Source organism: Scardinius erythrophthalmus (assembly GCF_964197995.2).
Source record: "Scardinius erythrophthalmus genome assembly, chromosome: 22".
Lineage (NCBI taxonomy): Eukaryota > Metazoa > Chordata > Actinopteri > Cypriniformes > Leuciscidae > Scardinius > Scardinius erythrophthalmus.
The window spans coordinates 29231181-29257108 of record NC_138242.1 but is presented as its reverse complement, the minus strand read 5'-3'; the positions used below and the strand labels follow the sequence as shown (position 1 = coordinate 29257108).

The following is a 25928-nucleotide window of genomic DNA, read 5'->3' as shown; positions in this document are numbered from 1 at the left end:
GTTTAAAAGTGTAATTCGACAATTTTTTCTCTCTCTCTCTCTCCAAAAAAAAAATCCTGTAGTCACTGCCATGCAATGAATTCTGGGGTAGGCAAGGCCGCGAAGAATCCATCTGTTGTATTCTTCATTCTCAAACAAATTGCGCATTTAAAAAGAGCCTTCGTATTGGGACGGCCTTCGTCTCGCAGCGGTGACGCAATCGGCCCTCGAAGGATGCAGCCTCTGAACTGGGAACAGCAAGAGTTGTATGATAAACAGGCTACTCATGTGTGGTTTTCCACATCACTGACATAGGCTATATAAATTCATTAATATCAGCAGAACACAAAATGCTTGTACTGTTACGCCTCTGTAAACGTGAGCTGAAAAACTACTTCATGTCATTTGCTCCATTAAAAAAATAAAATAAAAATTTTTTCGTCAATTTTCTTTATTTTTCTTCAAAAATAATTTTCTTGCCACACGATGCCAGTATTTATAAGCCATATTTTTATCAAACTGTATTCTGTTATTTTTTTTTAGCAAGTATCATAAACAAAAAAAAAAAAAAAAAAAAAAAGGCCAATTGTGATTTTGTCTCTGATGTTTTTGTTTTGGTGAAATTGTTTTACTATTCCAATTTCACCAATGTAACAAGCATCATAGATAGATAGATAGATAGATAGATAGATAGATAGATAGATAGATAGATAGATAGATAGATAGATAGATAGATAGATAGATAGATAGATAGATAGATAGATAGATAGATTTTTTTTATTCTGGTACTGTCCCTTTAAATTGTAGCCGTCTAAAGGAATGCCTGCTCTAAATGTTTCCTCGAGGGAAAAGACTACGTATCATATTCCCAAACAAACACACGGCGCCCATACTTGTAAGCTAAAATATTTCAACAATTCGATCGTTTAAACGAACAACATTAGCGTCATTTCAATGGATCCGGAATTTTCTTGCAGGCGATCTGCGTGTAGTGCCGCTGGTCCTGATTAGACTGCTTCACTCAGAACCGAATGTGTTTTCGGGAGGGAAACTTCACAGCTTTGGTACCGAGTCAAACACGGTTCGAGTGAGCGGGCCCAGAAGACGAATAACACTGGGATTCACAAGGTAAGACGGTTCTGTCCACACGGGAGAGGCATTATTGTGTTTTGGTAACTAGTAAACGGTCGCATCGGTTTTGTTTGGTACGGTTGCTGTGTGAACGCGCGCTCGCGTCAAAGGAACTCGAGTTTCTTTGTCCTGCGCGCTCATGAACAGCGTTCCAGCGCTGGACTCCATATTTATTGACATTTTATGTTGTCATAATGTGAGGTTAAAACCTTTCCTTGATTATGGTGTCATAGTGTGGAGTTAAAATCCTGTTATATCATAGTGTAGAGGGAACTTCTATTATGAGCACTTAAAATCCTGAATTATGACGCCATAATCATGATTGTAAACTTAATATTATGACACAAACTGGAGTTTTACCCTTTATTATATCGATGCAATAGGAGATTAATAACCTCAGTTTTCATTATGATATGTGATTGATTACATAGTGTGACGTAACATCTTGTTTATGATGTCAAATTTTTAGATCAATTGTACATATATTTTAGTCTGATCTTATGAATTTAAGAAATCGTGGTTATGATTTGAGTGTTGGGGTAAAATGTCATGGCAATCATTGGGAAACAAAAATAATTTATATTTTTATGTAATTAAACATAATTACATTTGCTATATATAGTCTAAAATCCCTATTATTTGAACCACTGGCACATCTTACCCCAAAGCTACCATTTTGGCAAAATGATTCATGGCAAACTATAGCCAATTAGCTCATTGGTAATTCACCAACATGTATGGCGTATCTTTTAGAACTGGATAGTTTATTTGACATAATATTCATATAGAAAAATTACTTTCACATGCAAAAAAGAAGATAAATCTTTATATTGGTTCTCATGTGTCATATATGACGGGCAATTTCTAAGTAGGCTATACATTTTTTTTTCTGGTACTGTCCCTTTAAATGTTAGCTATCTAACCTTTTATTTTGGTGATTTTTTTTTCTTTATTTATTATATATATTCCAGTTTTTCACAATGTAAATAGACTTCCCACAAATAGATAAACTTAAACGCGTATTCAGATAAATGTGCATTTCTCCATAGGATCAGTGGTCATGTCTGGCATTGCTCTGAGTCGACTTGCACAAGAGCGCAAAGCATGGAGGAAAGACCATCCATTCGTGAGTAACACTAATATTCTTTTAACAAATGCCCTTACAATCTCTACACAACCATCAGTTGTAAACTGTGCACATTTATAATCCTACAAGTAATTGCTAGTTTTATATACCACTAACACATGTGTTTGTATCCTCTGGTCAGGGCCGTAGACAGGGGTTTATAATCACTGAGGTCCAAAACCCTCGAGAAAATCTTGATTTCTCTGATCTACATATGTGCTTTTTAAGATGTTTGAAGGCCAAAAATATGAATAAGAAATAACTTGTCCATGTCAGTGGGCAGTAGATTATTTGTCAATACCTGCTCTCTCTTCGTCTCATCACTCTTTCTCCTTATCTTGCCCTGTCTCTTCCCCTCCTAAAGCTGAGCTTTACATGATAGTCTTTTCATTTTTGTCTGTCAGTGATGAAAGTAAACATATTTATTATTATTTAGCCTATATGTTTTATTAATCATTTTCTTACACAAGTTAATTTACCGAAGGCTACAAACGCTAGGTAAAATACGTTTACTAAATTCATTCACAATATGTACACATTCAATATTAATCTTATACCTAATATGATGAAAACAGCTTTGTTAATGTTTCCTGTCCTCTCACATTGACAGTTACTATAATTATTAGGGCTGGGTATTGACACAAATTTCACAATTCGATTCGATTTCGATTCACAAGCTTGCAATTCGATTCGATTCAATATTGATTATTTTGGACATCAGGTACAATACATTGCAAATTTTCTCAAGGAAAACAAATCTCTTAACTATTATTGTAAACTATGGGAGTCAGTTGTAGCCTATAGGCTTCATTAGCCTACTGTAGTATTGAAGGTAAAAATGAACTGATTTGTATACAAACACATAAAATACACTTATTTCTTTTTATAATAATAAAGTTATATGAAATTATATACAAATTTAAATGGTGGCTGTCATAAAAAACTTTCCAGATTTATTCAAACATGCATTAAATATTGAAGAACATTAAAACTAATAATGAATATGTAATATGGTGCATATATTTAACAAAATGCTCCTCTCTAGAGTTAATTTTTCTAGCTGACTAACGAGTTTATGGTCACTGGATATGGTTTTTCTGAGGTAAATGTGACGTTACATGATATTGTTTACTGACGTCTTTCCACGGTTGAAACACTGATTGAGCGATTCCATGAGACATGATACGGATTTCGATAAGTTGTAGCCTACTCTACCTTTTAACACACTTTCAGATGCTCATTCATGTTTATTTCGCGCGGTAACTGGTATTATTAAGGCGGAAGAGAAGATCATGTTGCGCCAGAGCGATCTCACGCCACAGAGCCAAAACGGTAATTATGTTTTTGAATTTCATAAGAAAATGGACGTAATTTGAAATCTGAGACTTTGTTTCATATCAATAATAACAAAGCACAAAGATTATTGCGATTTATTGGAGGGGATGCGCGCAACAATGTTCCATTCATTCATCAACTGAAAACAGGATGACTAATCGATTCTTGGGATTTAAGAATCGATATCGTTTCGTAAAAATGAGAATCGATTAAAATCGAGAAATCGATATTTTTTAACCCAGCCCTAATAATTATTACATTACAGGAATGCTGCGTTAATTAAATAGACCGATTTTCAATTCAAAATGGCAAAATTAGACAAAGTTTATTAGTTTGCCTGATTATTTTTGTCGGCCGTTTAACATTTCTATCCTAAAACAGCTCAAATATGGGATGTTTAGTTTAGCTATGTTATCTTGCACTTTATGACCGTTTACCGTTTCTGTGAATATAAAGCCCGCCTACTTTGATTTGATTGGTCATCTCACATATTTTGACATTAATGAGTAGTCAGACCAATGAGAAGATATTGTGCTGTGCGATAATCTTGCAGAACTAAAGTAGAGTTAATCCTATATTAAGAAATTATTTCACATTGATTATATACACCTCGGAAAAATACAGAGGTCGGGTGACTTAATTGCTGGATACGGCCATGCCTCGGGTGCTCACTTAATGATTTTGTCCCGACCAAATGTTCCCAGGGCTTTGTTGCTGTGCCGACGAAAAACCCTGATGGCACCATGAATCTCATGAACTGGGAATGTGCTATTCCAGGAAAGAAGGGGGTAAGACTGTTCGTTCAAGCTTTAGTTCGATTAATCCGCTGTAGTTATGAAGCATCATGTGAGATTTCTGTCCGTCTCTCCCTAGACTCCATGGGAAGGAGGGCTGTTTAAGTTAAGGATGCTGTTTAAAGATGACTACCCCTCATCACCCCCAAAGTGTGAGTTTTACACAAGCATATTCAGTCCATGTCGCCTGAGCCACACCTCACGAACACTTACTTCTCTTTTGTAGGTAAATTTGAGCCTCCGCTCTTCCACCCGAATGTGTATCCGTCAGGAACAGTGTGTCTTTCCATCCTGGAGGAGGATAAAGACTGGAGACCTGCCATCACCATTAAACAGGTCACCTAAAACTACATCCCACTCTGGTCAACGGTATTCCAGTGCTTTGTTTTCTCAAATGTGACCCTGGATCACAAAACCAGTCACATGTCGCACGGGTGTATCTGTGGCAATAGCCAACAATACATTGTATGAGTCAAAATTATCGTTTTTTTCTTTTATGCCAAAAATCATTAGGATATTAAGTAAAGATCATGTTCCATGAAGATATTTAGTAAATTTCCTACTGTAAATATATAAAACATTTATTTTTGTGAGTGAATTCAGCACAAACGCCAACATAAATTGACAACTTTAAAGGCGATTTTTCTCAATATTTCGATTTTTTTGGCACCGTCAGATTCCAGATTTTCTATACATCAATTGAAAGCTTATTTATTCAGCTTTCATGTGATGTATAAATCGCAATTTCATAAAATTGCTCCAAGTGACTGGTTTTGTGGTCCAGGGTCACAAATAGACTATTCTAAAAACTCTTCTTTCTTTTATTCCTCCCTCAGATCCTGTTAGGGATTCAGGAGCTCCTAAATGAACCGAACATACAGGATCCAGCTCAGGCAGAGGCGTACACTATATACTGGTATGTTTCACACATGCAGAGAGGTACAGTACACACTGAAGGGTTGCATTGCTCGTCTGCTCGTGGTCTATGCGCATACCAATATTAGGCTTCCATATACAACTGGACCATTTCCACCACTTTAATGAATATGAAAAATATCATGCTTGTTAAATCATAATTAACACAATAGCTAATTATGACATGAAAAGTAGTCATAATTATGAGATTTTTTTTTTGTCAATTTGCAATTTTGACTTATAAAAATAATGCATTTTTAAATCTCTTATGAACTTTGTCTATATTTCAACATTTCATCTCATTTGAAAATTATGACATGCTTTTATCACATAATTTACTTTTATTTCATTTAAAATTTTATTTCACAATCATTTCCACTGCATAAGTGAATATTAAAAATATCATGTTTGGTAAACTATAATTATGACATAGGAAGAATTATGACATGACTTTATCTCATAGTTTTGACTGTCTTCATTTAAAAAAAAAATTAATTACATATATATTTTTTTTTAAATCTCACAATTAGGACTTTTTATCTAATATTTATGAGAGAGTCAAATTCTGACAATTTTATATCACAATTATGACTTAGTGTCTTAGTGTCAAATAATTTTGACTTTTTATGTCATAATTGCATATTTCTTTATTATGTGGTGGAAATGAGCTTCCATAGTTTTATTTAAATAGAACTATTTTCTGTTAACTTTATTCAGTATTAGTATGAGCACCATTGCAATGGATATTTCTAAAGCAGCATTATTATAGTGTTTGGAACAGCCTTCACTTTGAGAGCAAACCTATAATGCCTATTAATAATGTTGCCTAGGTTGGCATTGCACTGATCAATGAGTTAGTTTTGTTAGTTTGCCTCTTTTCTATATAGGCTATGTGTTTATATATATATATATATATATATATATATATATATAGTACAGGCCAAAAGTTTGGACACATTACTATTTTTAATGTTTTTGAAAGAAGTTTCTTCTGCTCATCAAGCCTGCATTTATTTGATCAAAAATACAGAAAAAAATGTAATATTGTGATATATTATTACAATTTAAAATAATTGGTTTTCAATTTATTATACTTTAAATTATCATTTATTTCGGTGATGTAAAGCTGAATTTTCAGGATCATTACTCCAGTCTTCAGTGTGACATCCAGTCTATCACATGATCCTTTAGAAATCATTCTAATATGATGATTCATTATCAAAGTTGGAAACAGTTCTGCTGCTTACCGGTAATATTTTTTCATAACCTGTGATACTTTTTTAGGATACTTTGATGAATAAAAAAAAAAAAAAAAGAAAAAAAAAAAGAAGCAAATGTTTTCAAGATAGAAATCTTTTATAACAACAATATACACTACTGGTCAGTAATTTGGGGTCAGTAATTATTTTCTTTATTTTTTTTTAAAATAAATCAATTTTATTCAGCAAGGATGTGTTAAATTGATAAAAAGTGATAATAAAGAAGATTTATATTAAAAAAAGAAATTTTTATTTTGAATAAATGCAGTTCTTTTTAACCTTTTATTCATCAAATATATTAGGCAGCAGAACTGTTTCCAACACTCATAATAAATCAGAATATTAGAATGATTTCTAAAGGATCATGTGATAGACTGGATGTCACACTGAAGACTGGAGTAATGATCCTGAAAATTCAGCTTTACATCACCGAAATAAATGATAATTTAAAGTATAATAAATTGAAAACCAATTATTTTAAATTGTAATAATATATCACAATATTACATTTTTTTCTGTATTTTTGATCAAATAAATGCAGGCTTGATGAGCAGAAGAAACTTCTTTCAAAAACATTAAAAATAGTAATGTGTCCAAACTTTTGGCCTGTACTGTATGTATATATATATATATATATATATATAACACTGTGGTCCTGTGAGAAATGTCATTTCGTTCCTATGTAAGTCTCTACATATAGCAGAATGACAATAAAGCTCACTTGACTTCTGGAAGAGCGAGTGTGAGATGTTTCTTGTATTGATTCCTCTGTGTGTTTTTGTTCACAGTCAGAATAGAGTGGAGTACGAGAAGAGAGTTCGTGCACAGGCCAAAAAGTTCTCCCCGTCGTAAGCGAGACAGAGACGAATGGAAAGAGGGATTATGTGAATACTCGTGCTATCCTCTCACCGGGACTAAAAGGACTTAAAATATGATGTCTGTGCCATCAACCCCAAACCCTTCCCCTGCACCACAAAATTTACACTCTTATTCCTCCCTTTTTTCCCTTTTAATTTCGTTTGCTCTCCGTTTCCCTTAGAACGCAGTCACCAATTCAGTATCCACAGGCGTTTCAAACCAGTCTCGGATCAGAATGGACTGCTGGGATTTTAGCTCCTTATTCATTTGGCGTCTGTCTGTGTGCTTGCTTGCACTCGTCATTTTATTATGTTTGTAAAGCTTTGTTTCCTCTTGAAAACATGCGAGCGAGTGTGTGTGTGTGTGTGTGTGTGTGTGTGTGTGTGTGTGTGTGTGTGTGTGTGTGTGTTGCTCTGGTTTTGGTTGGTTTATAGCGTCTTATATGTGGGAGAGTGCCTCATGGTGACATTTTCCATCAGAATGCTGATCTAGGACCAGTTTCCTCTCCATTGGGCCTGTTTGTACTTGACCAGCCACGTGGTCTTAGATCTTTCTATGCTGATTCGTTGAATAAAGTCCAGAGTAATTGCTCTTGTGAGCAGCAGAACCAGAGTCCAATTCTCTTAAACATGCTGTACATGGTTTCTCGTTTGTTTGATGGGAACATGTGTCCTGTGTTCACACTGATTGTATCTGTTTGTTTAATAAAGCTCTTTCTACATAATGCGTCTGGAGACTGTGTGTGTGTGTGTGTGTGTGTGTGTGTGTGTGTGTGTGTGTGTGCCCTGATCAGACGTGCGTTTTGTAGATGCGTTCTGGTGTTCAAAAACAGCTAGATGGAGCAGGATGCAGGGGTGTTTAAACGTGGATGCTCATGGCTACTAAAAACAGAAAATGGTGAGCCATGACGGCCAAAGATATTGTTTTGCATGATGCTGAATGTAGAGTTGCTGACTGACTTGAAACATCACAGAAGTTTCATACACATGCATTATTTATTTATTTAGACAAACAAAAGGCTATAGCATTACAATTACAGCATTTTAGAATAGCTTTAAGTATAAAAATAGAATTAAAAATATTATACATTTTAGGTTTAGCATTTTTAGCAAGTATTTAAAAAAATCTTGGGTCAAAATGTTTGCAAACAAGTTAGATTTTTTTTGTGCCTAGTTTAAAACAGTCATTTTGACTGATTATTTGCTACTTAACTGCATGTAAAATGTGGCAAAGAAACTGCGTTGTTCAGCAATATATCAGGATTTGTTAACTGAAAGATTAGATTATACACGACTGGATACATTTTCATTTATACTTTTGTGCAAAAGCGCATATAGTATGTAATATGCAGTGTTAGGTAAGTTACTCTAAAAAAATATTACTAGCTACTATTTACATCTTCATCAGTGTAACTGGATTACTGTACTAATCACTGTCAATAAACGAATTATTTTTTAAATCTCATATCAACCTAGACCCGTCAAACTACACAAGGGGAGACACAAAACTGCACTTATGCTTCTTTTAAATAAACAATGTGCAAAGTGTGTCAAGGGAGACCTTTACATTAAAAACAAATTTAAAATGTATGTTAAATACACTATTGTTTTATGTAGAATTATTGTGTTTACGGCAATTGTCTCAGAAGTAATTAATTAAATGACAAAAAATTAAGAGTAATCCCTTACTTTTTTTCAAGGGAAAAGTAATTAGATTACTCCCAATTACTATTAATTACTCCCAACACTGCTGTGAAGATAAAAATCCATTAAGTGTCGCTTAAATTTAGCACTTTCAACACACCGTTCAAAAGTTTGGGGTTGGTACGTTTTTTAAATGTTTTTGGGACTCGCTCACCAAGGCGGCATACATTTGATCATATATACAATAATATTGTGAAATATTATTACAATTTAAAGTAAAATTTTGTATTTTAGTATATTTTAAAATATTTATATTTGTGAATAAAGATGAATTTTCAGCAGGATTCTTACATGATTTTCAGAATTCAACTTTTTCACAAAAAGTTGAAATAGAATTATTTTGTACCATTTTACATTTTCATCACTTTTGATCAATTTAAGGCATCCTTGCTGAATAATGAAAAAAATCGTATTGACCGGTAATGTTAGATGGCATAAGTGTGTGAGTTGGAGAGTGTGCAGTAGTCCTCGCTGCATGTGATGCTTCCTCTCTCTGTTACAGTAAAATCACGAATCCAACAGCCCGAGTCGACATCTGACCCCACAGGAGAATGGGGCATGCTGGGAGACTGGGGCGTGGGGTCATCCTGGTCGCTGAATCCCATCTCATAAACTAAGATGGTCCGTTGAGGGGGCGTGTCTGTGCTCTCCCTCAGAATGTCAATCTGGAGAGACTCCTCCCCCTGCATTACATCTCTCACCTTACCGGATCGCATTGAACTGATCTGAAAACACACACACGCACAGACCATTAACAGTGATGTATTAGGACAATGCCAGTTCATTTGGTCAGGACCAACTGTTTCCACCATTTTGATATTGATGTTGCTATTTACTCGTTTCAAGTTGTACTTAATGCTTTAAGTACTGATATTGATGTGTAGTATAAACATATACTTGACTTCCTGAATAACAGGATGAAATGAGCAACATGCGTCAAAGGTAAATTCATGAACTTAATGTTTGCAACTAACCACAGAGATTAACGAGAGGCCACAAGGGTATGACGAGAAGGTTGTCAAACTACAAGCGGAGCTATAAGATTGATGAAGATGATAGTAAAGAAGGAGAAGTGTCTAAGACAAACAACACATAGCGTAGGAGAAGGGTGAAGGACATATGTGGCCCTGGATCATAAAACCAGTCACATGTCGCACGGGTATATTTGTGGTAATAGCCAACAATACATTGTATGGGTCAAAATTATCGATTTTTCTTTTATGCCAAAAATCATTAGGATATTAAGATCATGTTCCATGAAGATATTTTGTAAATTTCCTACCGTAAATATATAAAACATTTATTTTTGTGAGTGAATGCAGCACAATCGCGAACATAAATGGACAACTTTAAAGGCGATTATCTCAATGGTTCGATTTTTCTGCACCCTCAGATTCCAGATTATCCTGGTTATCAATGGAAAGCTTATTTATTCAGCTTTCAGATGATGTATGAATCTCAATTTCAAAAAAATGTGACTGGTTTTGTGGTCTGAGCCTCAAAAAAGAACAACTACAAGGGAATCTACGTCATTCAACTTCAACCTGTGTGTACTTTATGCTTTAGGCTAGATTTGACTATCCTTAACCTGAATAATCATAGGGTTAAATGTGTAAGATGAAATGTCACACCAAGTAACACCACCAATGCAAATCTTCAGATCTTATTAACTCTAACACCAGAAACCATCATTAACCATCAAGTATGTCTATCAAGATCAGCCAAGAATCATGGGAGGAGGCCACACAGTGTAAGAATGAAGATCAATGATTAAATGTAAGAGGTTTACTTGTGCTGAAACAAACAGAATACCACATTCCTATAATTTAGAAGATTTGAGAAACATGTGAAGCCGATAGCAAGTGATTGATGAATTATTTATTTGCAGACTATAGTATCTTTCTCCAACACGTTACTCCAGCACTGACCACAATCACAAGGAGAATTGACACGTCTCTGCGTTAAGAGAACTTAACATAAATCTAGCTAATTCTGCGGTGTTCAAATCCCCAAATGAGGTTGCAAAGTCAGAAATGTGATTGATATCTTATATCTGATAACACACCGAAACATCATTCTCATATCCGATTGGAAAACGCTTCCTTTTTGTACTGTTATAGTATTTATGAATATTTTGAAATAGCTTTTATTATATTTTCATACAGTTTTAATTTTAAAATTGTTTTAGTATTTTTATTTTTTTTAGTTTGTTGCATAGGCAACATTTCTAATATCGAGTGAACTTTTTGAATTTAGATTTTCTTCTAATATTTTTATTTTATTTTACTTCAGGATCATTTCAATTAAAGAGAACGATTTTTAAAAGTTTTAGTGGACAATAACAACATCAGTCAAGACAAAGAGACTATTCCAGATCTGCACTCCAAGAAATCTAAGTGTATTCATCCAGGGAAAACCATTATTTTGCTGCAATATAAAACTTAATTACAGTCAAGCATCACTATTATTGCTTATAGGGTTAGAGATGCTTTTTAAAAACTTTGAGCATAACTTGTGCAACAGACATTAATTCCTCAAACTGTTACATTGGCAAACGCCAATCACATTGTCAGAAGTTGTAAAACTCAACAGCTCATTTAAAGGTACAATACGTATTTTTTTTTGCTTTAAAAATAGCAAAAATCACTATCTGTGTTATATATATATATATATATATATATATATATATTTAGTTGTATACTTACATTATCCCGACTGTTTCCAACAACTTTCAAACCAGGAGAAATTTGTAATTTAATTCGAAGACACGTACCATTTCTTTATTTCCGTTTTGTCGCCGTCAGTTGCGTCATATCCGCGTTCTCCCTGGTTTCCGCTCGTACTGCCATAGCAACCAGAGCCCTCTGATAGTAACCAAGGCGACAGACGTGGACCACTGTGTAGTTCGCAATTTCTGTCTGCACGCTGTTGTTGTTTCGTTCAAACATTACGGACCATGGCAAGCAGACTTCGGATAAAAAAGGAGAACTAAAACGAGAATCAATATCAGCGCGGTGTTTTCGAGATGCCGAGAGCTCCCATAGACAGTATATGAACGAGAGCTCCACGTCCGAGACTTCGACCGCTCCTGCATGTACTTTATTAAACAGGTGAGCACATTTACATAAAACTAATCAATGTTATATAGTTCAACAATGATAAAATGTTAGAATATGATCTGTATCTTATTCTAATGTTGATCTAGCTTACTGCTAGTCTCATACAGACAAACTAACATATTAATTTTAACACATTTAAATGCAGTTTGGTGTGATAGTGTAATGTTAGACCAAGTGAAACAGCGCTGCGTTACCTCACAAGTTTAATTTGTCTAATAAACTGACCTGTGAGTAGTAATTCTGCACTTGCGTGTAGTTCGATAGAATGAAATGTCCATATTCCTTTTATATCCGTGGGACTCGCGTCGCGTGTGGAGCTGATAGCTGTCTCTTAGCAATCCCGAACTGCTTCATATCACAGTCATGATAAAAACATCGATGTATTTACTCATCCATAAACATTATTAGATTGGTCAAGATCCATAATTCTTAGCAAATGTTGCGTCATCAAACTACGCCTTTGTTATTGTAAGAGGTTAGCGACCCCTAGCGGCGAAAAAAAATACATATTGTACGTTTAAATGTAAATTAACTATGTAACTTTATTTATAACAATGAGTCAATACATCATTAATCCTTCTTTCAAAACGTGTTTTTGTCTTGATTCACTAAGCATATTATAGGTGTTTCTATTTTAGATCTGATGGGATGGTTTTCGCGGGAAATTGCTTACATACGTCACTCGCCAGTTCGTGTCTTGTCATATCCATAAATAGAGAAGTTGCTCCAGCTATTTTAATGCGTGTCTGGTGTTTGAGTGCCAGAGGTTAGTTGTCACGAGCGAGAAAGGTTGACATTAAGCAGCTAAATCTCAACGCTTTAAACAAACACTGAACAGAGGAGAGCCTGCTGGCAAAAAGAGAATGAGACAGAGCTCGTAATAAAACAAGAATTAATATTGGTTTGGCTTTTCGAAGATGGCGAGAGTTTTTTCGTTCCAGAAAGAATCAGCATTTTTGAATGAATCATTTGAGTGAATGATTCTAATGACTCACTAAACACAGTAACATGTCGCCATCTACTGGTAAAACTATGTAAACTGTTTTGGTTATATGTTGGAGGTTACCTGAACATCTACATCCCAGTCTCTGAAATAAGGGGCTGGTGATGGTATATAATCATCCTTTCTCCATCTACAACACAAACATCCATCATTTATGTAGGCTACATGACTAAAGATGGAAGAAATCAAAGAATTTCAGGATGTTTCTCACCTGGAATATGGGATGCAGGACAGAAGGACCAGCAGCAAAGGCAAAAGAAGAAAATACCAAGCAATATGGGAAGATCTTTCCGGGGATTTTTCTAAAACACACAAAGTGAGATGAATCTTAATCACAGTATAACTGCAGCTGTCATCTTTACTGTTTCTCCTATGCAGTTGTTTGCCTGTTATCCAATCGGACTCACTGAGAATGTCCCCTGACCTCCAGTGTATCGCAGGGGCCCACGGACTCCACACGCCTTTATAACGCTCTTGATCCGGCCGAGATCTCACACGCACTGTGTAACTTGTGTGAGGTTCAAATCTAGACTCGTCCACATACACCTTCAGTTCAACAGCTTCTGCCTCATACAGCTGAAACACATGCATTGTCATTTATAACAAAGAATAAGCATTCTCAAACATTAACTTTAGAAGTTCAGTGACAAATGAGTGCCATGTTCAACTAGTGCATAACAAGGGCGTAGTTTGACCGTTACACAGGGTAATCATGTTTCTGCATTTCTTGCTACGCTTGTGGTGTAAAATAGACACTTGTGAAAAAGAGGTGTTAATAGAAATGGATAGAAAAACACCTCATTTTTAAACCAGTTAGTAAGCAATAAAGCACACAAGACTTCACACATAAACAACACCATGAAACGATTTTCACAACTTGTTTCACTGTAATGTGACTATATATATATATATATATATATATATATATATATATATATATATATATATACAGTACCAGTCAAAAGTTTGGAAACATTACTATTTTTAATGTTTTTGAAAGAAGTCTCTTATACTCATCAAGCCTGCAGTTAAAAAAAAACAAAAAAAAAACAGTAATATTATGAAATATTATTACAATTTAAAATAATGGTTCTCTTTTTTAATATATTTTAAAATGTAATTTATTTTTGTGATGCAAAACTGAATTTTCATCAGCAAGTACTCCAGTCTTTGGTGTCTTATGATCCTTCAGAAATCATTCTAATATGATGATTTGATACTCAGTTATTATCAATGATGGAAACAGTTGTGCTGTTTAATATATTTTTTTGGAATACTTTTTTTCAGGATTCATTGATGAGTAAAACGTTAACAGCATTTATTCATAAAAACAGCATTTATTCAAAATAAAAACATTTCTAACAATATAAATCGTTACCATCACCTTTTATCAATTTAACGCATCCTTGTTGAATTAAAGTACTAATTTCTTAAAAAAAAAAAATAGTTATTGTTCCCAAACTTTTGAACGGTAGTGTATATTGTTACAAAAGATTTCTATTCTAAATAAATACAGTTCTTTTTAACTTTTTATTCATCAAATAATCCTGAAAAAAGTATCTCAGGTTATAAAAAAAAATATTAAGCAGCACAACTGTTTCCAACATTGATCATAAATCAGCATATTAGAATGATTTCTGAAGGATCATAAGACACCAAAGACTGGAGTAATTGCTGATGAAAATTCAGCTTTGCATCACAAAAATAAATTACATTTTAAAGTATATTAAAAAAGAGAACCATTATTTTAACAGTAAACTAAACTAAACTAAATAATTTAACATTATCTTGACAGTCACTATATGTTTTGGATGTATGAAAAAAGCAGCCTCTATCTATTAAAATAGATCACCCAAAATTGAAAAAGTTATATATATATATATATATATATATATATATATATATATATATATATATATATATATATATATTACGAATGAAAATAATGTAGTGTTGCTATTATTCGCTATCACACACACACCTTGTGCTCGCTGTACACGCTGAGCTGGTACTGGAGGTGGGGAATGAGGGAAAAGGCTGAGTCTGGATCATATCCGCTTTCCCACTGGAAAAGAGCCCTGTCCTTCTCCCACAGTAGAGACAGGTTAGACGGAGGGACCGGGCGAACTACAACACACACACACACACACACACACACACACACACACACACACACACACACCAATAACGACCTGTGCAGTTACTGTTGGCTCACGTGCCAGACATGCGTGCACTTGCTCTTACTATGTTCATGAGGCATGAAGTCATCTTCTAGTAAGACGGAGTTGTTGCCATGGTAACTGGAATGGAGGGAGATTTTGTAGCAGTCCGCATCGTTGAAAAACACATTCGGTGATAAATCCAACTCACATAGAAATGACTGTTTCCCCCTCTTCAGTGTGCAGTTATAAACTCTACACAAAAAACAGATTCTTTAGCATTACTTAAAGCTAGCATGCACGCGAGTGTTTGATTGTATGTTTGTGATTTGATTGATTGATCTATTGACGTGTGATTGTGATTCAGTGCTGTAGTCTCACTCTTCATATGTTCTGAAGTGCAGCCAGTATGTCGATTCGTTGCCCACAGACTCATCCGAGATGTTCAGAGAGCAGGTGATGATGGATAAATAATTACTGTGGCACTTCAGACTACGTTGATCATCTGAACACAGTTTTATAGACGACATATAATACATCACAATAAACACATATATCCATATATATATATAACAATGTGAGCAGAATTTTTTACCCAAAGTGATGAAACTTGACAAAACATCAGACAAACAAATCAGAATGAAAGAAGAGCGATGCATGTTGTCTTTAGCCTGTAACAAACAAATAGACAATCATATATATATATATATATATATATATATATATATATATATATATATATATATATATATATATATATATATATATATATATATATAATCAATAAGTGTACTACATATGTTTTTACATTGCTGTAACTCGATTTTCAACCTTTTTTATGTTATACAAGATTCAACTCATTTTTTTTATTCAACTCATTTTTTTTAAGTCAGCTTAATGTAGTTGATTGTACTTAAAATTTTAAGGTAGAAACTTTTTTTGTAGTATAGACCTTTTACAATAAAAAAACAGGAAACTGTCTACAAAATATTAGCTGTTATGTTGATTTGACATTTTTTGAAGCTTGCATGAATGCAATAAACCAAAGTCATGTTCTTCATTGTAGCTTCCACGCAACATTACTGCAGAAACACTGCAAATTTTACATTTGAATCTGTTAAAGATGCATTGAGATAGTTGTGTATACAGGTAAAATGAGCCAGTTATTTGACTAAATAAACTTATTTTCAGAGTCTCTCTCAGTCTACTGAGGATTGTGAGGCTTCTTTTAACTTTACTGCTACAAACTGAAGAAGTATGGAAAATGCATAAAATACTACTAAAGGATCAACAAAAGAATGAAACTAAATTATTTTCTTTAAACCAAAGCAAACACACTTGGCAGAAATAAAAGAATGTGGTATTGAAATATAATAAATGCAAGAGTGATAGAAAATCTACCTGAAGTCGCTGTTGTTTCTGGTTTCACACGCACAGAAAAGAGTTTCAGTTGTGCCTCTCTCTCTCTCTCTCTCTCTCTCTCTCTCTCTCTCTCTCTCTCTCTCTCTCTCTCTCTCTCTCTCTCTCTCTCTCTCTCTCTCTCTCTCTCTCTCTCTCTCTCTCTCTCTCCCTCCCCCTCTCTCTTTCCCTCCCCCCATCTCTCTCTCTCTCTCTCTCTCTCTCTCTCATCCTTTTGATGACCAAGTCTATCAGTCATCTGATCTCTTATCATCTCAAACCTTTTCACACTTGAGCATTCAGATCAGCAAACTCTGTGACAAGTTCAGACATTTCCTAACCACTATTATCACACTTCTGTTTGTTGCTTTAAACTGCTTTGAAAGCCTAAAAACATAGCCTATTTCATCCACCATTATATAAAGAGCTGGGTGATAATATAGCTAATATTATTGCCCAGCTCTTTAAATGAAGTTGGATATATAGGGAGAAACCCGGGTATGATTGTAACACTTTTTGTTTCAGTATCTGTAACTCACTGAATTATTAAGCTAGACTGGTCAAACTTTTTTTTACAAAGTATCACATTTGTTCACTACAAAAGGCACCAATTCAAACCTCTGTAAGAATATCACAACACTTATGAGTTGATGTCTAATGCATGCTACCGGGGTAAGGCAAAATAAGCAAAAACAGCGGCCATCCAATACAATATGCTTCAAAAACAGATTTATTAAAACAATCCAAAAGAACAATATGCTTCTTTCTTGACTGACCACAGCTAAGATTAATGTTTGTCGTATGTCTGTAAAGAGTCTACTTACAAGAACAAACGTCCTTAACAGTATTCATGCTCAATGAACCCTCGACTGCAGTGTAGCTGTGTAAAGAACGTAGATCTAACACACAAAAAAAACAGTATACATTTGTGTGTGTCTATGTTTGAATATTCACAATCAGAGTATGGTCAAAATCAGTGTTTTAAACCCTGGATTGCAGGCTCGGTGACCCCAGAGATTACATGGGGCCATTTTACCCTCACTTCCTTTGGCTTTGAGTTGCCAAATGGCTCCGTACAGACAACATCAAAGTTTTCATTGTCTGATGTCTCAGAATCCTCACCACTGGATTTCAACATTGTCGTCACAACTGATCTGACTGACCTATAGCTGACCCAACCTCATCAGTTCCTTTTGTTTTAAAGCACTGGCTGGCACACACCTATCTGTCTTTCTTTTATACTGTCATTACAGCCTTGAAACCCATTCATATGTGATCTGGGAGGAGGTGGGTAAATCATTTATATGAATATAAATATGTTTATCCACATACATGTACAGTACTCACATAGGTTGATTCAACATTTTGATTGCATGCCGTCTCAAAATATGAACTAATCCGCAACTGGTTCTTTATTGGCATCGATGGTTTAATGAAGAATCTGTAACCATTCCATTGCACTAAATGTTCTTTATAGTGGAAAAAGCTTTAAGATATTAAAAATGCTCTTCACACCAAGGAAAAAATGGTTCTTTCAAGAACTGTGGACTGAAAGGTTCTTTTCAGAGGCATTACAAGTATTGTGTAATCATGTAATCAGATTACTTTTCCAATCGCGAAGGCGTCGTGTGTAAACATAATGGTTATAGACTAAATGTGAGCGTGCATTCATTTCAGTTGCACAAAAACACAATCAGTATTGTGTATGAATAAAAACGGTAAAATGTGAACTCAGAATATTACGCAATAATTGCAATAATTAAATGTCAAATAATACTAATAGCCTATGCTTTGTGTATTTAATCTCACTTTATTAACCAATGTCTTTGGTGCTGACCTTCAATGATCCAATTCAACCTTACCAATAGGCAAAAATCTCTGAAATATAAGATATAAGAATAAGATAGTTTGAGCTGCGCCCTCTACTGTACAGGTGTGAATTTACATTTCCTTCAGTCTGAGGCATTCATTTCAATTTTGATGGGAAAGTGCCTTTACATTTGCCGAAACTTTTTTTTTTAACAATCAAAGCAAGCCCAGCTCTAAAAAAAGTAACGCAAAAGTAACATAAAACATTACATTTCATAAAAAGTAACTAGCACAATTAGTTACTTTTTAGAGAGTAATGCAATATTGTTAAACGCATTACTTTAAAAAATAACTTGCAGTGATCAACAGTTTAAGAGTATAAACATTAACACCATGATTTTCTGTAAAGATGCTTTGAAACTAAAAATAAATTTAACTTAACTTTACATATTGTTGTATTTTGTTGCATTATTTTCATGTGTAAAGCTGCTTTGATACAATCTATATTGTAAAAAGCGCTATATAAATAAAGGTGACTTGACTTGACATGTAATGGTAAAACCACCAAGATAAATAGTGCAGCAAGAGAGCTTTTAAAATAATTGTTGCGAGTCCACAGTTCAGTTTTAGACATGAGAATAGGTGTATGGTTTATATTGTTATGATTGTTGTGATGAGTCAAAGTTGAGGTTAAATTTGAAACTACATACTTCTTAACCCTACGCCTACGTTGATGAGAATCAAACCGAGGCCTATATTTATTCACGCGGCTTTAGAGGAGATGGCTAGTTTTGTTTGTAAGGTTTGTGCCTTCTGACCAGACATTCTTTCAGAAGATCAACCGAAATAAGAGTTGTTTTCTCCATAGTGAGTCATGCACCTTTCTGATTAACAGTAGTTTTGCATTGTTGATATCAGATCAATCGTTCTCATGCCCTGAGGTGAGTTCAATCTGATTGTCCTAAATAGCATCTTTGGATGGCAACACCTAATTCTGCCTTATGATACGCGCTACACAGGCGTCCTACTTTCAAGCGTGCCCTACAAAGTAACAGATGTCTTCGCAAAAGCAAGTAAACACATGGCAAACGGATGGTGCCAGTATTTAGTTAGTGCGGTGCCAGCGTTCCAACACTTTGGTTAAACTTGATATCACTTGATATGATGCTAGACATTATGTGCCAGACATGTGCTTGTGTTTGTGTTTTTTTTTTCATATCTAAAAATCAGCTGCTGAGACATGAAAATACCAGCAAAAACCTGGTCTATTCAGGATTCAGATGGTTCAAACTTGGTCTGCAGTATTAATGAACAAGTAATTGAAGATTTCTAATGCAATATTCCATCACATTATCAACATGACAGATCTGCATTAGTCACTTCATTTTGAAAGTTGCATTGCATTTATTGAATTTTAAAGAGATTCAGAGTTTTTTACCCTTACAGCAACATAATGTTTGCCCAGATCCGGCCCACATCTGATACACATGGATTCCAAACGGCCCAGATGTGGGCCGGATCTGGGCCGACACTATGTTGCTGTAAGGGTAAGTAACTCTCCAACGTGTTCTCTGTTAAGAGCATGAATGTTTTGTACACTATTCTCTGCTCAATATTTACTCTTCAAACGCCATGCATTGGCTCAACGGACCCAAACTGATATTGTCAGCGTTAACTATCTCTTGAACAGAAAATGGTTGATTCTTATCTGATGAGGTTCTGGAAGTGTTGAGCTACAGGAACTTTGGGGAAGATAAGGACAGGAAGTAACAAAACATGCTGAAATGAGTAAAAAACAAAAGCTGTCAGAGTAAAAACAGTCTATTTTAACTCGTTCATTTTGAGAATGTGGAGCACAACGGGGTGATTCAGGCTATGTCACACTACTGAGTTTGACCTTCCAAATTTAAATGCAAAGCAAAAAATAAAAACATTTCAACAGAAGATTGGTTTATGCTATGTTAAAAAACTCTGCTAATTTGACATTATAGGGATAGTTCTGTCATCATTTACTCACCCTCAAGTTGTTCCGAAACTGTATTAATTTAATAATAATAACTGTGCTGAACTCAAAATAAGATATTTTGAAGAATGTGGGTAGCCTAACCGAACAGTTGCGGTCCCAGTGGTCCCCATTGACTTCCATTGTATTTTTTTCTATAGGCCTATGTAACTGTTTAGTTACCCAATATCTTTCTTGATGTTCAACAGAAGAAGAAAAAATGTATGCAGTTTTAGAACAATTTGAGGGTGAGTAAATTAGGACAGAACTTTTTTTTTTTTTTGTGAACTGTCCCTTTAATAGGCTATTTGGATTATCGGCTTGTGTTTCTTCAACATGTCTGTCTTTAACGAGTGAACAGTGCGCACTTGAAATGGAGAAAATGTTTTTAAAAACACGTTCATATTCTTCAATGTCATTTGAAGAGATGAAATGAGATGGGTCTGTCTGCGGACTGCAAGACTGAGGGCGTAACTTGAAGGGGGCGTAACTTGAAGGGGGCGTAACTTGAAGTTGTCCAAATCACTACCGAATCACACGAGATGTCAAAAGAACGAGATTTTGTTGGCAAGACGGCAGCTCGTTCAGGGTTCAGAGACCACGGTAAGAATATTTTCCACAGATAACCGTGTAAGAAATGTTCATACAGTATTGTGTTGTTTTTTTGGTACTGTTTCTGGAGTTGATAATCTATTAAAAGTTTTTATTTATTTAAAACTAAACCGTCCTCGCTTGGTGTTGTTAAGTATTTTACTGGCTGGCGTGGTAATAATAATGCTGCCTTGCTCTTGGAATTGGCGTAAAACTGCTTTCCTTGGTATAAAATGTACATGAACACCCTCCAATTTCGAACTTGAATGCAATGAGCTCGAAATCACGATTTCAAAGGTTGTAAATATCACATTTCTGATAGCACGTGAAAGCAACATAAGTTAGGCTAACTAATGGCAGGCAATAAAAACAATATAAGCTAGCTAACGTTAGCCAGGGTAAACATTAGGCTAATTCGGGAGCTCACTCTGTAACATGCAACGTGTAACGTGTAATGTTATTTATTTCCCCTCACACATTGCTGCATTCAGAAGTTTAGTTGTGATTACTTGACGGGTGCCTTTTTACATGAATGTACCGCAGTATTTCTGAAGATCTTGTTCACCAGAACAATAAATGTTAATGTTTGTGATCATTTTAATTCTTATTTTACTTTCCTCTAGCTTCATTCAACAGTTTAAAGTATCTTAAAAAATCCAAACAAATGCCAGTTGTGCAGCAAAATGGGAGATTTCTACATTTGTGTGGGTCACAGTTATGATTCAAGTCAAGGTTCTAGTGCTAAAATTATTTTAATTATCATAATATAACATTCACTTCTACATTAGACTAATGCTTTTTGTTTTAGGCAATAAGTGTTTCTTTTCATTTCTGAATTGTTTTGTTATGGTGGCAAATTAAAGGAGTAGTTCACTTTTAAAATGAAAATTCTGTCATCTTATAATACTCACCCTCATGTTGTTTCAAACCTGTATGCATTTCTGTCTTCTGCTGAACACAAAGGAAGATATTTAGAAGAATGTCAGTAACCAGACAGTTTTTGGGTCCCATTGACTTCCATAGTAGGGAAAAAATATATACTATGGAAGTCAATGGGACCCAAAAACTGTCAGTTACTGACATTCTTCTAAATATCTTCCTTTGTGTTCAGCAGAAGACAGAAATGCATACAGGTTTGAAACAACATGAGGGTGAGTATTTGATGACAAAATTTTCATTTTAAAAGTGAACTACTTTAATATTGAGGAAACAGTGCTACCAGAAAAGTTCATATTTAAAAAAAAGAAGAAATGCAAACATGTTTTACACTTAAACTTTTCTTTTCTTTTGTCAACAGGTGTGGTAAACTGGAACTCCTTTTCAGGGGAGTATAAAAGGACCTACCGCATTCCCTATCTGATCTCCCGTTGCATTCAATGTGATGATTTGTACAAAGACTGTTAAAGGAGAACTCCGGTCAATTTTAACATTAAGCTCATTTTTTTGTAAATTTGGAGTGCTGTCAGTACAGAGAACAACGACAAAAATCTGTGTTGCCTACACCGAGTTATTCTATTTTTAAAATTTGCACCCTGTTGACTTCAATGGGGCAAGTACTAAACCTGCTTTTAGCCTCTTAACATCCTTGATGTGTCATTACAAGTGCACAGAAAATGTGAGTGATTCCTTTAGAGTGAACACGAGTGAATCTGACTGCAGTAGATGTGAAAGATATGGATAAAAATTATGTTAATTCGGCCAGCGCTCATACCTGTATTTACATCCTGTTTTCGGTCGAAGTCCACAGTAATCGATTGTCGAGTTCACGCACATAGGTTTAGTTACCTATGATCACGCGCATGAACTCGACAATTGATTACTATAGACTTCGACCGAAAACAGGATGTAAATACAGGTATGAGCGCTGGCTGAAATATTATCATTTTTATTCATATCTTTCACATCTCAACCCAACTCATCCCCTTATATAACTAGGGCACAATACTTTAATTACAACAATTCATACTATACCAATCCTGCTGATTTCAACACTCAAACACAAAACACTCAATCATACACAAACTTACACGCACAGTAATGAATATTCTAACACACACACACACATAGCCTTCCTTCTCCACCCTCATGGTAATCTATTTTTTCTATTTTTCTATCTTTTTTTGTCTTGTCAATTACTGTTTTTATTTGTTTCATGTTGAATGTGTGATACATGCTCTCTATATATACTTTTTATAATATCAAATAATCATTGTTTACTGTACGTTTTATGTTCTTTACACTTTGTTTGGGTTTTGTATCGTGTGAGGTTTTGACAATATTTGTATAACACTTTTTGAAAATTTAATATAAAAAAAAGGATGTTAAGAGGCTAAAAGCAGGTTTAAAACTTGCCCAATTGAAGTCAACAGGGTGCAAATTTTAAAAGGAGGATAACACGGTGTAGACAACACCGATTTTTGTCGTTATTCTCTGTAATGACAGCACTCCAAATGTACAAAAAAATTAGCTCAATGTTAAAATTGACCGGAGTTCTCCTTAAAGGATACTGGGGAAGTGGACAAAGAGGAAAACTTAAAGGGTTCTACTCTGAAAATGATTTTGCTGGATACTGCTGCATGGACTGTTTTTATGTGGCTGGAGGCACAATCTGATTTTCTATGACAATATTAGTGACATAAATTGTGGATTGGGTTTGCATAAACCCTCCTTGTGTTGCCTTTGAATAAAAGTTTTTTTGTGATAAGTTTGCTTGTAGTTAATTTGTCTCAAAGTATCATAAGATATTTGACAGTAGTGCATTTAACTGTTTATTAGTGTTGTCAAAAAATCGTTTGTCAGCACATCAGGCAATATGACATGAACAGATATTTAAAATTATTTATTTAAAACATGAAAAGATGTTTAACAATATTTATTTTAAAAATAATGGGTAACACTTTAGAATACTGTATCTTACTTACTGCATAACTAATAAGGAATTATTGAGGAACTAATAGATAATTATTTATTAACACTTAAGTCACTACTGTTAACTACTAAGGAAGATGTGTTAACTAATTAGTATGTAATAGAATTGTATGATTGTGTTAAGTTTCAGTTAGTTAATCAATAACTAATGATTTATGTCATAACTCTTGAAGAACTATTATTAATTATCTATTAATTAATGTGCAAGAAAAATAACTAAGAAGTAACTACTAATGAACAGTCATACACAGTGGTTACTACAATAAACCGTTTTATTTTAGCAGTGGAGTGGTGGATGAAGTACACAAATCAAGTACTTGAGTAAAAGTACAGATAACCCAATCAAATATTACTCCAGTAAAATTATAAACTATTGGCCTATTCATTTTCAAAATTACCTTAGTAAATGTACAAAGGTAATTACTTGAAAAGTAAAAAGCACTGATCAATGTTTTTTTTATTTTATTTTCTAGCCAGTTTTAGTCATTCTTCAGCACTAATAAGAAAGATAAGTGCAAACATTTACTAGGCTATATATTGATCTGGAAATAAGCAAACTTTTTATTTAATTAGCAAAATGTATCATAATGTATGATAACTTATCTATTTTACAAAGGTTTAGATAATACCGTTAATAATGTGTTTTTTACAGTAAGTTTGATTTGAGTCAGAAGTATGTGGTAATTCTGTATTAATTACTAATGAGTTCCCTGTATTCTCACTTTAGAATACTGTTCCAGGTTCCAAGTAATTCCTGAAGAATTATCTAATAATTATTTGTTAATTACCAATTAATTTCCTTATATGTTCACTTTAGAATATGTTTCAGGTTATAAGTAGCCTAATTCCTGGATAATTATTTGATAATTATTTATTAATTACTAATGAGTTCCCTATATTCTCACTTTAGAATACTGTTCCAGGTTCCAAGTAATTCCTGAAGAATTATCTAATAATTAATTGTTAATTACCAATTAATTTCCTTATATGTTCACTTTAGAATACTGTTTCAGGTTATAAGTAGCCTAATTCCTGGATAATTATTTGATAATTATTTATTAATTACTAATGAGTTCCCTATATTCTCACTTTAGAATACTGTTCCAGGTTCTAAGTAATTCCTGCAGAATTATTTGATAATTATTTATGAATTACTAATAAGTTCCCTATATTTTCAGTTTCCCTCAGTCATTGCCTCAAACATGAATTTACTCAATGGCATTCTATGCTGAGGAAAACAGAGACACACCGTACTGTATATAAAATATAAAAACTAATCTGAGGTTAGTTTTGTATGACTGTTCATTAGTAGTTACTTCTTAGTTATTTTTCTTGAACCTTAATTAGTAGATAATTAGTAGTAGTTCTTCAAGAGTTATGACAGAATTCATTATTTATTGATTAACTAACTGTTACTTAACACAATAATAAAAATATATTACATACTGATTAGTTAACACATCTTCCTTAGTAGTTAACAGTAGTGAAGAAGTAGTTAATGAATAATTACCTATTAGTTCTTCAATAATTACTTATTAGTTATGCAGTAAGTAAGATACAGTATTCTAAAGTGTTACCAAATAAGGTTTTAAACAAAGCCAAATTTCAAAAGAATATCTATATTAGTACTTGCTCCACAGTCTAGTTGAGGTGGGACAATTAGAAAAAAACAATACATTGCAATATGGTTTCTAGCAATACATTATCAATACCTTGGCAGTGGCATAAATGCATATTGAAACTTGCTTTACTGTTTACAGACAAAAACAAGCATTTTGAAGATGTCATCTCAAAGGTTTATGTTCTTGAACAGCTAAGA

The 25928-nt window shown here is 34.1% G+C and overlaps 2 protein-coding genes across 3 annotated transcripts; one reads left to right on the top strand and one right to left on the bottom strand.

Annotated features, from left to right (window-relative positions):
• Window positions 1–802: 802 nt before the first annotated feature.
• Window positions 803–8121, top strand: ube2ib (ubiquitin-conjugating enzyme E2Ib). Of its 2 annotated transcripts, XM_081352961.1 has the most exons (8): window positions 803–874; window positions 957–1107; window positions 2160–2236; window positions 4276–4359; window positions 4445–4517; window positions 4592–4701; window positions 5202–5281; window positions 7328–8121. In XM_081352961.1, the coding sequence occupies exons 3-8, from the start codon at window positions 2171–2173 to the stop codon at window positions 7389–7391; spliced, it is 477 nt and encodes a 158-aa protein (XP_081209087.1). In that variant the 5' UTR covers window positions 803–874; window positions 957–1107; window positions 2160–2170; the 3' UTR covers window positions 7392–8121. The 2 variants fall into 2 exon arrangements, with proteins under 2 accessions (XP_081209087.1, XP_081209086.1); XM_081352960.1 differs by having other exon boundaries at window positions 822–1107.
• A 1404-nt stretch (window positions 8122–9525) lies between these two features.
• On the bottom strand, window positions 9526–16049 carry LOC308682851 (interleukin-4 receptor subunit alpha; the record flags this gene model as incomplete). Its single annotated transcript, XM_081352793.1, has 7 exons — window positions 15977–16049; window positions 15763–15886; window positions 15467–15636; window positions 15204–15349; window positions 13647–13798; window positions 13434–13524; window positions 9526–9825 (listed from the first exon to the last, which is right to left on the bottom strand). The coding sequence occupies exons 1-7, from the start codon at window positions 16038–16040 to the stop codon at window positions 9526–9528; spliced, it is 1047 nt and encodes a 348-aa protein (XP_081208919.1). The 5' UTR covers window positions 16041–16049.
• Between the last annotated feature and the right edge of the window lie 9879 nt (window positions 16050–25928).